The 16,105-nt window shown below is 54.3% G+C and overlaps 1 protein-coding gene across 2 annotated transcripts; it reads right to left on the bottom strand.

Annotated features, from left to right (window-relative positions):
- Positions 1–1,518: 1,518 nt before the first annotated feature.
- Positions 1,519–16,073, bottom strand: SRF (serum response factor). Of its 2 annotated transcripts, XM_017742448.1 has the most exons (7): positions 14,862–15,145; positions 9,713–9,971; positions 9,196–9,375; positions 7,455–7,574; positions 6,548–6,739; positions 5,944–6,020; positions 1,519–1,912 (listed from the first exon to the last, which is right to left on the bottom strand). In XM_017742448.1, exons 1-7 carry the CDS (start codon positions 15,027–15,029, stop codon positions 1,775–1,777), a joined length of 1,134 nt encoding a protein of 377 aa, XP_017597937.1. In that variant the 5' UTR covers positions 15,030–15,145; the 3' UTR covers positions 1,519–1,774. The 2 variants fall into 2 exon arrangements, with proteins under 2 accessions (XP_017597937.1, XP_017597936.1); XM_017742447.1 differs by lacking the exons at positions 1,519–1,912; positions 9,196–9,375 and adding an exon at positions 2,891–5,692 and having other exon boundaries at positions 14,862–16,073.
- Between the last annotated feature and the right edge of the window lie 32 nt (positions 16,074–16,105).

Below are 16,105 nucleotides of genomic sequence, written 5' to 3' on the forward strand. Positions count from 1 at the left end.
TTTGGGTGCATGATCTGATCATGGAGAGAAGAATCACGCACAGATTCAGAGTGGGTAAAGTTGAAAGGGACCACAGTGGGGCATCTGATCCAGCCTTCCTGCTCAAGCAGGGTCATCCCAGAGCACATGGCCCAGGATTGCATCCAGATGGTTCTTGAACATCTCCAGTGAGGGAGGCTCTACAGCCTCTCTGGGCAATCTGTCCCAGTGCTCGGGCACTGCTCAGTGAGGAACGTCTTCCTCATGGTCAGGTGGAACTTTCTGTGCCTCAGTTCCTGCCCGCTGCCTCTTGTCCCATTGCCCGGCACCGCCGAGCAGAGCCTGGTCCATCCTCTGAGCCCTCCCTGCAGACACTGACACACATGGATGAGGTTCCCGCTCAGTGTCTCTTCTCCAGCCTGAACAGGCCCAGCTCCCTCAGCCTTTCCTCAGAAGGGAGGGGCTCCAGTCCCTTCATCGTTTGCCACCCTCTGCTGGACCCTCTCCAGGAGCTCCTTGTCTCTCTTGTCCTGAGGAGCCCAGAACTGGACACAGCACTCCAGATGTGCCTCACCAGGGCTGGGTAGAGGGGCAGGATCACCTCCTTCAACGGGCTGGCAATGCTCTTCCTAATGCAGCCCAGGATACCATTGGGAATGTGCCACAAGGACACTGCTGGCTGCCCCACACGGGTCCCTCAGGACATCTCACGGCTCCCAAAGAGGCTTCAGGCCTGAGCTGGCACCAGAGCGCAGGGGCCTGTCTGTGGCCATGGGTCACAAAGCTGCCGATCCCCCACAGCGGCTGCACACCAGGAACGGTGGTGAGCAGTGGAAAACCATGAAAGGTTGGAATATCTTCTGATTCCCCTGGCTAATATTAGAAACGAGAACAAATGGAGGCTGTGAGCTGAAGAGTGCATCTGCTAGAGCGAGCTGCTTTTTGGTAACGTGGTAATGTTGTGCTGTGTGTTGGTACCATTTCTCTGGTGATTAATTGTCTTCATCAAGGGCTGTAGCAGGATGGGTGGCAGGAAGGCTAAAAGCATGTCATGTCAGCGCTAATATTATTACTGCAAATGCACCATTAATCAAGAATTACAGTGCAGCAATGTCAGGCCCATGGCCCTGGGGTGGTTCCAGCCCTGCACCCACCCTCCATCCACCCAATTGGCTTCAGTGACAGCTGTGCTGGCTCCCAGCAGTTTTGGGGCTCTGAGACTGCCCTGTTCTCAGTGTTGCTGGAGAACCAGTTGAAGCCAGATGCACACAAGTTTGGCCTATTTCCAGTTCCTTTCCAGCTTTGGTGTCACACTGATCTGAAATGCCCACACCATAAAATCTAAATTCTTATCCTTTGCCCATACTTCCTTTCCTTGAGGTGCAGGTTTCTATCAGTCTGATAACATTTACTTATTTTAAATTATAAACAAACATTAAAATCATCAGCTAACTGGATGAGACTTTGCTTTCTTATTTGATCCTGGAGCAACTCGTATGTGCCCAACCTAATTTCTACCCTCAGTACTAATACAACGGATTAGATAATTTCCATGTTTTACAATAGCAATCAGCAGTTAATCCAAACAACATAATTGCAATTAATTATAGGCTGGATGAAACAGTGCAGTGCTGCATCAGTTTGTGGAGACCATCCTCTAAACCTGTGGCACCAATGGTAGACTGTAAATGTTTATATTTCCGAGCTTGATTTCTCCATTAGTACGTGTAAATTTCTGTTGATGCTATTGATGCTCTCTTTCCAGAATCCCATTGCTCTTGGAATCTCTGTGTTCTCAATTAATAGGTCGTTTTCCTTCCCCATTCACTACCAAGACTTCTTTTTTGTGACGAGGTTTTCTGTGGTGTTCACGTGGCCTGCTTCTGTCTTTGCTCTGATCGTCGCAACACTGTGCTTGGTAGGTCCATTTATCCTAAAAATAAAGATTGTATCTGTGGTATCTTGCTCCATGGTGACACAGAGCCCCCAGTGCTCAAGTGACATGGGATTGTTTGTGCTGGAAGGGGGTTTGTGGTGCTGAACCACAAGCTACACCTGTGTAGGCATGGGGCTGGTTGTGGTGTAAAAGTAAAGCACCTCACTTCCTAATGAGGAGTCATTTCAGGTGTGTTTTGCTCCTAAGCACTTTCTGTACAATCTTTTCCCTTCCTGAGGTATTTTCTCCAAACTGCACACTTTTATCAGTACTAAGCTTTTATCAGTGCTAGCATCTGCTCCAGGACCTGATGCTATCGAGTGGCCAGCAGTTGCATTTTTTGCTAGCATACTCTGGCCCCAGCAGCCCTTTTGTGATTGTAATGAGCCCCTCTGCCTTCAGTTTTACTCACACCTTTAGACACTTTACTGAGCCTCCATGTGCCCTTGATCTGGCTTCTAGGCCTCTGCCTGACTTTAAGTAATGTCTCTCCAGATATTTTTAATATCACCGTATCTTCTCACAGCAATTTTCTGCACAGAATTTAACTGTCTCCCTATTGTTCCTCCCTACTGACACCCATGAATTAGAACAATTCTTTTTCAAAATTCCCCGTTCCTCCTCATTCCTGGTTTTCACTTCTCTTCTGACACCCTGCCCTGCTCTCACCAGGGACATCGTTCCAGAGCTTTCAGGAAGGACAGCCCTCACAGCCCTGCTGTCAGGCACTGGCCCTCTCTGGCCCACACATTAGCTGGGACTCCAGAGGATAAGTCCAGGTGGTCAGGAATAACCTGTGCAGGAGGCAGTAGGGATGGAGACTTTTGCAAAGAGCCCCTCTTTGCCATGTCATGCTCAGACAGCTCCCCATCCTCCTCAGTACACAAGCAGGTGCAGAAATCTGCCCCTGATCCCCATTTGTTGGCCCTAAGGTGTGCGTCATCGCCTCCCGCAAAGCATGGTCAAGATCCCAAATCTGTGCACAAAATGATAACATTTATTGAAAGAGTAAATTTTTTTTAATACAAAAGAAAGCTCTGTACATAGTACTGTGATTACTTCCACATCCTTCCAGAAACACAACCCTGGAAACTGGAGGGAAAAAAAAAATAATCCCACACACACTTATGCGTACACACACACACACACACGCGCACACACACCCCTCAAACCAGTAAAATGAACTAAAAATGTCACCACACAATAAATGCCATTTCATCCCTGATACACAAGTGTTCTTACAAGTCTGCACTTAAATAAAATACACCATTAGCGTTTAACCAGCAGTTGCCTTTGGGGAGCCAGGGAGGGGACGCAGTCAGACACCCTGTAGCAGCAGGGGCTCTCCTGCCATTCTGGCCCAACAGCTCTGCTCCACAGTGCCAGCAGAAGCAAAGCAGAGCAAAGCCAGGCCACACAGATGTGCTGGGGCAAAGGACAACACAAACTCTGACCCCCACGCTTCTCCCTGGATGAACTCCTAAGTACCTACATTGTTTTGGAAGCATCACTGAGCAGTTTTCCTACACCAAGCCACGGGACACGGCTCAGCACTCCCACATGCTCTGAGCTGCAGGGTTTGCATCACTCTTAGAGCAAGAATTCTATGGGGGGGCAGCATGCAATGTCACCCTCACCAGATGGGCCACCACACTCCCCACAAGCCCTTCCCAGGCTGCTAACAGATCAAGGGCTGAAAGACCCTTCTGGGAATTCTTTGCGCTGGGAGCTTGGAGGGGACCTGTCCGCATCTGTGTGCTGCAGAACAGCTGTAGAAGGGGAACTGCAGCCCAGATCGTCAGCCAGGAGTTCAGGAGATGCTGCCTGCACAGCAAGCAGGGAGAACAGGGATTAGCCACTGCTGGTCACTCACCACAGGGAGGAGTGGGGATGCCCATATCCCTTAGGCAGTCACAGGCAGCACTGCTCTGTGCCAAGAGCAGTGACACAACAGCTGTAGGTCCCTGGACCAGAAGGGAACAGGGTGGTGGTAAGAAAACCCAGCCCACCTCTGGCTCCTGGGCACACTGCAAACTCCCTGCTTCTGAGAAATGGGTTTCCCACTTCCAGAGACGAGCCACTGCTTCACTTGCCTTCTGCCCATTAAGCCCAAAATCATGGGTATGAAGTCCTCATTACAGAGAAGTAGGAAACAAGCATCCCACTCGGTTCAGCTTGATCCCTGGCACATGCTGGTGGATGGAGAGTGCAGCTTAAACGCTAATGCTGAGGGAACATGTCCAAGGTTATAATACAAACTCAAAAGCAAAGCCAAACCCCATTAAAACTGTACAGGAGCCAAACTTTTATTCCTTAAAGAATTACATAAATACTGAGTTTAACACTTAGAAAAATAAAGTAATTTTCTTTTTTTTCTTTTTTTTTTTTTCTCCAAGGCTTCTTTTGTCTTTAATTTAAAAAAAAAAAAAAAAAAAAAAAATTCCAGTAGCTGCTTCTTCCCCTAAGGATTCAGCAGCTTCTCTCACTTGCTCACTCTCCCTCCAGGGACAGGGCTAGGTAGCAGAGCCATTCACAGCAACTCCCATGCAGGACCAAGCATGCCCCAGCCCTTCTCCCCCAGCCTAGCTGAGCCTGAGCCTGTACAGGCATCACAGCTGCTCCCCCACAGCCCAGGATGGCCTGCAGGTCACCCTGGTGCTCAGAGGAAGAGCCTGCCACCTGCCCAGCAGCTCAGTGCCCCCTGGGCTCTTCCCTTTGACATTTGAGTTGTTTCTCCACCTTGCATCAGACACAGAAATTTAGAAAGCGCTGGCTGGAGCTGCAGGGGGATGTAGGAAAGACCCAGCCACGTTCCCCTGGGTGTATGGAGTCCAGAAGCAGTGCGAGGGCTGAGAGTGTGGGGCTGAGCAGAGCACAGGGCCCCTGAGGAGCTCTCCAGGGCACCTTTGTGTTCCTGGGCATCTACCGACCACCTCATCCGTGCAAGGGCAGCCGCCGGGGCAGGGCCAGTCAGGCTGAAAATCTGCCAGGCAGCCCAGCGAGGAGGCACTGAGGGTGGAGGGCTCACTGTAGTGCATACGAGGAGGACGGGGCCACGTGCCACCGGCTGTGCCCAGCCCCCCGGGGAGAGGGCATGCAGGCCCAGAGATGCACATGCAAGCTGGCCCCTCTCTCCTGTCCGGAGCCCAGGGTGAGTTGCTGCGGCCAGGACCTGTCACCCCCACAAAGGCACATTGCTGAGGCCAGCAGCACAGCCACAACCCACTCTGCTCCAAGCTGCACCTGCACGATGGCTCCGGGTCTAAGCTGAGCCCCACGCAGAGTAAATACTCATGGGCAAGGTGACTCAGAGCACCCAGAAGGAGCCAGAGCCTCCAGCTGGGAATGGCCTGCAATATTTATTTACAGTGCAGAGCAATCCTCCCCTCAAGAGACAAGTTTCTTTGGCTGGCGTGAGACAAGCACAGCTATTGCAGCATCCAAATGCCCCAAGCCCTGCATGGCCCCAGCACGGCTCCACCCCGGGTGGGTCCTGCAGCCCCACGCGCATGCCTGTGTGTGTGGGGGTGGGTGAGTGCGTGTGTGTGTGTGCATGTGTGGATGAAGGAAACGTGAAAAGGCAACAATAAATAACTGGTGCAGTCTGTACGAGAAGGAGTTGCTGCCAGCCCCGACACTGGCACGACAAGCCAGAAACAGAAGGCCGGCAGCAGAGGCCTCTCAGTCACTCTTGGCGCTGTGTGAGGTGTCCAAGTTGACCACCTGCAGCTCCGTCAGGCTGCTGCCACTGCTGCTCTGCTGCCCGATGACAGCCATCTAGAGAGAGAAGGGAGGAGGAACCACTGGGGGACAGCACGCCCTGAGACCCTGTGTGCCAGCAGCCTGGGGGGCACTGTCCTTCCCGGGCACCTGTCCAAGGAGGACAAGACTCCCTCACCCAAGACCGCTTTCCCAGACCTGAGGATTGATCCTACCCAGACAGGTCTGCCCAGACACCCAAAGGATGTGCAGGCAGAAGAAGAGCAAGAACAAGCCCTGAACACCTACAAGTACTACTCTGTGCCTACCTGGTGAAGCTGGACAGCTGAGACTGGGATCTGAACCGTGCCTGATGGGGCCGTCAGGAACACCTGGGGGACGCCACCTGCCACAGAGAGAAGCACAAATGACACTGTCCCTTAAGCAGTGCTCCCCCATGGATCCTTTCTCTGAGCTCCATGGAGCTACTTAAGGACAAGCTGCCTATTTGCACACATGGAGACATTCCAGAAGAAAGCCACATGCACTAGTTTTCCAAGTGCTGGGAGAAGCCAGCACAAGGCCTCAATCCAAGTCGTGTCCATGTGGCTTCATGCTACTTTGCCCCCTCATGCAAGCACATATCCTCTCCAGAGCCTCCTGGCTCCCTCTGCTGCCTGCCCCACATGCCGCCCATCCCAGAAACCCTCAGCCATTTTACCCATCAACAGCTCATACAATCCTTTGCACAAGAGAATGGCAAGACCTAAAAACACACATTGAGCACCGCCCTTGCCAGGCCTTTGTGGAGCCACTAGGACTGCTGCAAAGAAAACCCTTTGCAATTAACATACAGCATAAATACACGTGGGATGAGAAAAACCTGGGTGTCAGTGCACTCTCAGGGAGCAGTGACCTGGACAGCTGCCTTACCCTGATCCTGGACCTGGCCGTGGGACACCTGCATCGCTGAGGGTGCCTGTGGGAAAGCGTTGAGCACCGCGAGCCCGCCGTCGGCGAGGCCGGAGGTGGGCGCGTACATCACCGCGTGCGGGCTGGGGTACATCATGTGGCCGCCCACGGTGGTTGGCACAGACGACGTCATGATGGTCGCTGGGAGGGTCACTGCCACCAGGACAGACGACACGTGAGCACACAAATGGAACCTGCCACGCTCACCTGCCTGCTCAGCACCTCTACCCCAGCCATGCTGTGCTGAAGCACGGTGCATGGAGATACTCATCTTTGTCTCCCAAGCTCTTGGGCAAAAGCCGCAGAGATCAAGCAGGAGAGCTCAAACCTCTCCTTTCATGAGTATGAAGGGACAGGGAAACACAGGAGCCAAACATCCCAGGACTAAATTCAACTTGTATCTTGCTTCCGTGAGGAGCCCTTAACACAGCTGTTGAACTAGATTCAGCCTGCATCCAGGTATCTGAACTCAGATTTTGCTGACAAAGAGATGTCTTCTGCATAGACAGTAAAAGTCTCAAGCAGATGTGAGCCAATGCCTTGTGCTAGAGGCAATGTTGGCTCACTAAGAAACCCCCTGAGAACTCAGCAACCAGTTCCCAGCTCCATGCTGCAAGTGAGAGCAGATAGTGTATCTGGAGAGGCTCTGAAATCCCTCAGAAGGTGCCCTAGGCCCAGCAGCATCTACTGAGATACAGTGTAGCACAGGAGCTGGCAACAGGGATGAATACACCCGGGGAAGCTGTCAGAAAGGCTTGGATAAGTCAGCCTGAAGAAGGAAGCTGGGCAGGGAGCAGGCATGAGGCCTCCTGGTGCGGGTGGTTTTCAGCAGTGGTTAGGAAGGCAGACAGAAGGTGGTTACCAATACCTGTTCCGCTGGAAGAGGTCTGGGTAAGGTCAGTGCTGCTGTCACTAGAGGGAGACGTTTGCTGCGGTGCCTGGTGCACCTGGATTGCCTGGACTGGAACCTGCTGAGCCATGGTACCACCTGGGGAGAGAGAGGAGCCCATGAGCCTGTGGCTCCACAGGGATACAGGAGCTCTGGGCCACTTGAAAGCCCCCCAGTTCTTCTCTGGCTGCACACGGCTCCACAGCACCACTCTGTGCTGCACTGGGGGAGGCTACCCAAAAGCAGTTCATGGCAGAAACCAGAGACCAAAACCTGCTCCTTCCTGGCACATGGGCCAAGAAGGGCTTAACTGGCCTACAAAGCTCCAAGAGTGAAGAAAAGGCCACAACAGCTTTTGCCCAACTCCCAGCCATGGTTCAGGAACATTCGGGACCTTCCTTGTCATTCCTGACTCCACCAAAACACAGAATAGATGTTGGGAGGAGAGGGCCCAGCCTTCTCTCCCCAGGGCTTAGCCAGCCCTGCAAGCATCACCTTACTGCACTGAGTGGAACCACAAGAGCCCAAATGCCCACACCAGCTGGGCTCTGCTGCCTTCACACTCTGGAGCCCAGCTCCATCCTCCACAGGGCACTCAGGGTGCAGCTCTCACCCCACCTGTGACCTTAAGGACAGTAAAGTGCCCTACACAGGGATTAGAGAGCACCTGGTCTCAAGGTGTGCATCCCAGAGCTGCAGGGGCCACACAGCCTCTGTCCCAGACCACTCCCTGCAAAGTACTTCAGATCCAGAAACAGAGCTTGGCACAGAAAGCTCTCCTAAGGCTGAAGTCCTGCCTCCAGAGGGAAGAGCCAGAGAGCTCTTCCAGAAGGGATGCCAGAGAGCAAGAATCACTGGTCAACTTGCTCAGACTGGGCATTTCCCCACACATCACACCCCAGAGACACACATCAGTTATTCTCCTAGCTCCGCCAGATCACAAGGGAAATCCAGTGCCCTTGAATGGAAGCCTGATGTCTTCCAGGGCCCCCAGGAGCCTTAAGCATTCCAAGAAAGCACAGAAGTTATCAGAGTAATGGACTTGGGCACAAACAGGCAGGACACAAGAAATACTGTGTCACTCAGATGATGGATGCAAAGGAGAGCCTAGCTCTACTCTGAAACTCCATCCAGGAACATGTCCAGCCCCAGAACAAACACCTGGAGAGCCTTAACTCAGAACAAGAAGAAATTCCTACAAAGGACAATGCACACAAGGCAGCACAGCAGCACCACTCCTCTATTCTGGGTCTCCCCTAACCTATCCTCTGCACCATAGTTCAGTGGCTGACTGCAGACACAAACACAGAAGCAAGGGCAGCTGCTCAGAGCCAAAAGCCAGCACTCAATAAACAACCACTGGGCACCTGAGCCCCTGTGCTATCCCTCCACCACTTCCAGCAGCACAGTTCAGCCTCAGCACAGCTGCACTAAGGACCTGTCTCCTCTCCATTTGTTAGCCACAGGCCAAGCCCTGGGGCATGAGACTGAAAATCCGCTGCTTCTCTTGGTCTGCATCCCCCAGGATGCTGCTCCTGCCTATGTCAAGCATCTTCTGCCCTGTCTTCCCATCTCTCCCCAGCAGCCACAGCCAGGGTTCCCTGTGCTCTGCCTCCTCTGTGCTCCCACCTCAGGGGTCAGCTCTGTGGCCAGGCCCAGGACCCCCACAGACACCTCCATCCCCCCATCTCTAGCAAGTGGAGGAGAAGCGAGTGCTGACCTGTCAGCGACACAATCTGCCCTCCAGCTCTGGCAGGGAAGTGGAAGACTGTCTGCTGTGCCTGCTGCAGCTGTCCAGCTGTACCCATGACCACCTGGCCCTGCTGGCTGGAAAGAGCCAGGGAGTGCGGCTGTAACTGAGTGAGAGGAATGGTAGGGGTCCCCGGAGAAAGGGAAGCACCTGCCGAGAGGAGGGAGAAAGAAAGGCTTTGTCACCACCAGCTCTTTTCACTCCCTCCAGGCTTCTTGGTGCTGCCCTGGGGTTCCAGCTCAGCTCCCTGCCACCTCCCAGCAGCAGGGCCAGCTGGTAGCACTCTAAAGAACCAGTCACTACATGACCCTTCTCCAGCCACTGGCCTGGCTGGGTTTGAGCACAGAATCACAGCCAGGCTCACCTTACAGCAGCAACCACTCTGCTTCCCTTCTGCCACTAGGTCCCCTCTCCCCTGGAGAGAACAGCAACAGACTCCAGGTGCAAAGATGGACGGATGCAGTCCTCAGTCCCTAAAGGCACTGACCTGACATGAGGGTGAAGCCAGTGGGTATCGGCATGAGGCCCCCAGACGTCACTGCACTGGCTCCAGTAGTCTTCAGCACTGTCCCGTTGGCACTGGTGACGGCATTGGGGCTGATGCTGGCAGACACTGGCGCCAGGTAATTAGTGATGGGGAATGACGGGCCACTGCTGACCTGCATGGAGGTCGAGGTGGTCGGGGCTGTCTGGATGGACGTTGTTCCCGGCAGGTTGGTGACGGGGAACGCGGGGTTCAGGGCATCCTGCAAAAGGAAAGATTGTGACAGCTTGGACCAGCCCATGAGACATCTGCCCATGAGACCAAACCAGGCTCCGTAGGCTGCATCCCCTTGCCAAACCATACCCCCCACAGCCTGCTGCCAGCACATGGAGCAGAGCCAGGGGAGCAGAGAAGAGTTGCTTGTACAAACATGAGGAGAGCTGGAGAGAGCTCAGCATAAACTTTGGATGCAGGCCCAGGGCCACACAGGTCCCCTGAGAGCCTTCCCCACAACACACCAGGGGACAAAGCAACCCTTCCCCTCCCCAGGAGTCCCCAAAATGTCTAAGAGGAGAATAGCCTCTTTTTGGCACACACTAGGCAAAAGCAGCCCTTGCAGGGACAAACATAAAGGCATGCAGTCTCCTGTCAGGAACACACACCACTTCCCTTAAGGCAGGAAACACACTACCAAGAACAAGCTGAGAGCTGGGTCTTAAAGGCAGCTGTACACTGGAAGTGACAGGGGAGAGGTGACTAAAGGCAAACCTGGACACCAGGGAGGCCCAAACCCAGCCCTGATGGCAGCTTTGGCAGGTCCTGGGGAACGCCTCCACACTTCTCCTGGAGCGGAGGCCAGGAGAACCTGACCGTAGGAAGCACCTATTTGCCAATCCACTGCCAGGAGATGGGCATGAGGCAAATGCTTCCAAAGGACCCCATGTGTTCACTACAGCCAGCACAGTCCTGCAAGGAGCGTCAGAGCTCCGTGCCTGTCCAAGGACAGCATTGCCAAGAGGAGCTGAGCACCAGGAAAAGGGCTCTGTGCTGGGTCAACACTAGCCTGAGAGACTGGCATCCCAGATCTGGGAACAAGGGAGGAATGTGTGTGCCAGGCTGCAGTAACATGCTAGTTTCCACAGCCACAAAGCATGTGGCTGGATGTGCCTTGGATCTCACCCAACCCCACTATGATCTCGCCTGCCTCTGGCAGTCACACTTCACCTAATGTGCCTCCATCCCCAAAATCCCCTTTGGAATACCCAGGGTGCCCATGACTCCTCTCCTGCCCTGCTCATCTGGCCAAGAACGCACTGAGAATGCGCTGCTTCACAGGAGCCCATGTCACAGACCACAGGTGACCTGCTGTCCCCATGCCCTGACACAGCTGCCAGCATGCCTGGGAAGAGTTAAGGCTGCCACACTCCCACCCCTCCCACTGCAGCTGGTGGGCCCAGCTCTCCCACGTGCTAAGCCTTGTTCCCAGCTTGTCAAGCTGCCAGGAGCAAGGAATTCACAGCTCAACGAACAGCTAAAAAAGGGAAGGCAGCCCATTTTGGACAGGGGGATCCAATCCCAGGCACTCAGTCGTGCCCCAGGGCCCAGGGAGGGAGGAGAGCAACACCCCTTTGCCTTGGCACCGAAGTCCCTGAAGTCCAAATTAGAAGAGGCACGTGATAACAGAGCAAAGCCCAGCAGAGGCACTTTCCATTAGCTCAACCACAAACTCCTGCCATCCCACATGGGACATGGGAGGCTGTGGGTGCCCTCCCCACGTGGGTGACAGGGCAGAGCTCTCCCCAGCCCACTAGTGAGCCAGAGCAGAGTTGGGCAGGACAGGTGCTGTTCCCAGTTGGAAAAGCCAGGGTTCCTCGTCCCCAGCTACAGCCCTAAAGCAGCATACCCGTGAGATACAGCCCAAAGCAGCCAGGGCACTTAGCACCCAGTCATACTCCATACTCCCAGGCCTAGAGAAAGCATCCTAGAAAGTTCCTAGAAGCACAAGGACAAACCTCAGTATAAAGCAAAGGTGCTTGGGAAAGATGCTGTGACAACAAACTTGAATCATGCACATCCCATCTCTGCCCTCCCTATTCTGACACAGGCGAGACTCGGATTCCTCCCATCTTTATTGTGTTTCTCTTGGGCTGCAGCAACAGCTCCCAATACAGAAAGAGAGCTGGGAGAAACTTGAGATTGGACACCCACTGCCATCTCCTCATGACTGTCTGATATGCCTCAGCAATGCCCTGGGCACCCTGCAAAGCCCAGACTACATGCATAAGGCAAGTCATGGGTCACTTCAGCAGACATTACCTAAGGGGCCATGGACAAACCCTGAGGCAGACAGCAGCCCTGAAAGCCCTTCCCTTCCTGATCCAGCTGCATATCCATTCCCCACCACAGCTCAGTGCAAACCTCAGTGTGCAGAGCAGTGTCTGTGGAAGGAGTGTGCAGCAGGTGTCTGCCCAGACCCAGACCACTGCTTTGCAGCATGAGCCACAGGGCACAGACCAGGCCAGCTGATGCCCATCCTGGACCACAGTAGGGTCTTGGGGACAGAAATGATCCCACTCCACAGCTTTTAGGGACTGCCTGACGTGATGCTGTTCAGCACGGTCCCCTAGACAGAATTAATTACGCAGGTGTAGCATGACAACAGGCCTTGGAGGTATATAGGAATCCCAATCTGGTCTCCAACACCTGGCCTACATTCCAGATGTGGCAGAAAGTCCCACATTCTCCCACTCCAGAAAGATGACCAGATCAGGGCTACTCCCATGCTCTCACCCCAATCCAGAGCCCCTGAGCTCCCTCCAAAATATCCTTTCCCACACAAGCACATGCAGGTGACTGCACACAGGCAGTGTCATTTGGGGCCTGCAAAAGATGAGAGAGGTATCATCATGTCCCAATCCCAGCACCACGGCAGGGAGTTTGGGTCCAGCACAGCAGGAGGATTTCAGAGCTGCTGCTGGTGTAGCACGGAGGAATAACCAGCAGGGTGCTGACTGCAGGTGACAGCCTGGCCGCACTGTCTTCCCACTCCACTGCAGCACTGGACACAAGCAGGCTTTGTCCATACAGAGATCTGGGAAGCAGAGTTCACACAGGAAGGCCAGGGAATCTTTTGGAGCATCCCATATGGCTGGACCTGATAGTCCAGGCACTGAAACTCCTGATAGTGAGGCACCTGAAACCCAGCCCTGTGCACCACCCACTCCTCAGAAGACTTCTTGGTCTATTTGAATTGAGCTGGTCTCTGCTCGAGCACCAACCAGGCTTCCAGGCCTGCAGAAGGCACAACAGGACAGCCCCTGTCCCCAGCCCCAGGGCTTGCCATGACAAGAACTCTCAGCTGGCCAGGGGTGGATTTAGTCAGAATGTCAAGAAGGAGACAGGGCCATAGGGCTCCTCCAGCCTCATGTCAAATGCTGGCTGTGGCCACAAGGCACCCCACACTAAGCACTAGCACTGGGATGGAGCTTTCAAGGTTGCATCAGATAGTGAGAAAAGAGAAGTTGTGTTAAGAAGGCCTCTGCAGATCAACTGCATCCCGAGGGCACAGTTCCCTTGGGGCCAACTAGCAGTACTTCCGGGAAGAGTACAAAGGGATATGATGTGGACAAGTCTCATACCAGGGACAGGTAATTTGTCTCATTACAAAATGCCCACAGGACTTGCCTTTTCATCCAGGAGAAGCCCAGGAGGCACAAGTCCTTACAAACACAGGCTGCACAAAGGAGAGACTGCTGCTGTTAGAAGGCTTCTTTGCCTACTGCATAGGGCTAGCACAGCTCACACTAGCAACCAGTGGCACCTAGGGAAGACATGCCAGACTGGGACAGGCAGGACAGGTGACCAGCACAGGGACTCCGACCACACGTTGGCCCACCACAGCTCCTCTGCCTGCAGGGATCTCTGGGGCTGCTGATGTTTCTCAGGGCTCAGCAGCAATAAGCTTTTGCTCGGTGCAGCACTGCACAGATGTGGGGAAGTGGACATTGAAGAATAGAGTGTACCCAGCAGCACCGTGACCAGAGCTATTGTACTATTACAGCACAAAAACAGGCAGCTGAATACCCCTGCAACTCCAGACATGCTGGACACATCTCAGGGCTGTACTCACTACCTTTGCAGTTACAGCACAGAGATCTCCAGGTTCTGTCTGCCTAATGTCTAGAGGCTCCTGCATGGCAAGGATGTTGTTGTGGCTTGAGCACAGACAGTTGGAGAGCTCCTATGACAAGGCCAGTGGAAGAACACTTTTGTAGCAAGCCCGGTACCCACAACACAAGCACAGGTAGAGCAGGGCCGCTCTAATTCCCAGCACCCAGCGGAACTGCGCACAGGCCTGGGAAGCTGTGGCAGAGCCCCAAATTCAGTATGTCATCCCAGCCTTGCACCACAAACCTCCCTGCCTCCCATCTCCAAGCACCTGTGGATCTGAGCACCAGCCTGCAAAGGAAGCGGCAGGGATATGGGACACAGCTTTGAGGAACAGTGCCAGGGAGTGCAGTGACAAGACGGGGCCCTTCCAGCAGAAAAGCTGGCTCTGCCCAACTCTGCACCCACAGCCAGGCCACCCTGGGCAAAAGGCCACAAGTAACACGGGCAGGCAAGGGCCAGCGTCTGCAGGGACAACAGGCAGGGAGCAGAAGTGGTCTGTCCAGCCAAATGTTTCCATTCCCCATGTCCTCCCTGCCCCCTTCCAAAACAGCACCAAAGCAAGAGACAGCTGCAGCTTATAAGGAATGTGAGGGGCCCTGCCAGGGACTCTGGCGAGGGAAACCAGGCCTTATAAGGCCATGGAGGCAGAATCAAATTTTTATCAATGAGTGTGAGAGCATGGAGACGCCTGGGGAGAGATAACAGTGCTGAAAGCTGGCCAGGGGGGTGGGCTGGGCCAGTGGGAAGCCATGCTGCAAGGGCCAGGACCAGGATACCTGCCACCCGCTTCCCTCCCCCTTTCAATCACCGCTACCATCAGCCAAGGAGCCAGCCAGACCTGAGATGACATGACACAAGCTCACTGCAGTCGCAGCAAAAGGGGACTCATGCTCAAGCTCCCCACGCTGCTATTTAAAGAGGGCTGGGGATGATCAGGGCTCCCAGCACAGCCCACACCTCCCTGGGTGCCCAGGAACATTACCTTGGTCTCCCCGCTGCTGTCTGATTCAGACACCTGGTAGGTGAGGTCTGTCTCCTCAAAACCAGTGGCACTCATGCGCTGGTCAGTGGTGGGGTCCGAGCGTGGGGGCGAGTCTGGGGAATTGAGGCATGTTTGGATCAACGCCTTCCCCGTCTCACTGGTGATCATGGGCTGCAGTTTCCGTGTGGCAAACGTGTACACATGGCCTGTCTCGCTGGCCACCAACAGCAGGACTTGAGTGCCAGTCAGCGTGGAGAGCTCATAGGCCTGCCAGCAGGACAAGGGAAGAACAGGGAGTCACAGGTGACAGGGACAACACACACTGCAGGACAAGCATCCCTGCATGTCCCCACGCTCCCAGAATGGCTTTCCTTCTTTTCACACCAGCTTCAGCTCCCTCTCACCCCAGAGGAGCGGTGGCCTCTAAAACCAACCCAAGACTAGCTCCCTCCCTACAGGTTGAACTGTCCCATGGTGTGTTCCCATCCCCTTTAGCACACCCTTAGGGGATGTGCCTGCCAAGAGGCCAGGGGTAGAGTGGTCCCCTCAGCACAGTAGTCTGGGAACACGGGATTATCTCCATTCTGGAAATCCCACTGGCTTCTCCAGACATGTCTGGATGCCTCCCTCACCTCACCTCTCAGTGATGTTACTTGGCACATGTCTCTACTACCTCATTCCCCTCACCAACACCCCTTCCAGGCTCCGACCCAGATTTCCCTCTCAGGCTCCAGAGTTCTGAGCACAGCTGCACCCAAGCACCCCTGCAGCAAGGCCACCATGCCCCAGGTTAAGAATACCTGTGGACCAGGAAGTGACTCTTCATATGCCATCACTGCACACTCAGTAGTCTCACACAAACTCCTACAGACAGGATGGCCTCATTCTATGTCCCGTGGTCCCGTACATCCAGGATGTGCCCAGCAGCACCCCACACCCATTCCCACCTTCCTAGGGTGCACGATTCCGAGCTGAGCTGGGATGCAGCACTACCCAGTTGTTCAGAAGATGCTATGAGCAGCACCAGGGATGCAGATCAGCCAGCAGCATCCATAATCCCCCAAATTTCTAATCCGTCTTTGCACACCAGGAAACACGGATTGCACTCTGAACCGGCCGAGACGTGGCGTTGGTCGCTCCCGTGGCCGAAGCAGACAGTCCTACCAGGCCCTTGATAGGGCAGGGCAGTCCAGCTGTGCCACCCAACACTCGGTGTTTTTGTGGCGGCTCACAGCGAGGGGCCC

Source organism: Corvus brachyrhynchos, unplaced genomic scaffold, assembly GCF_000691975.1.
Source record: "Corvus brachyrhynchos isolate BGI_N302 unplaced genomic scaffold, ASM69197v1 scaffold2718, whole genome shotgun sequence".
NCBI classification, from domain to species: Eukaryota; Metazoa; Chordata; class Aves; order Passeriformes; family Corvidae; genus Corvus; species Corvus brachyrhynchos.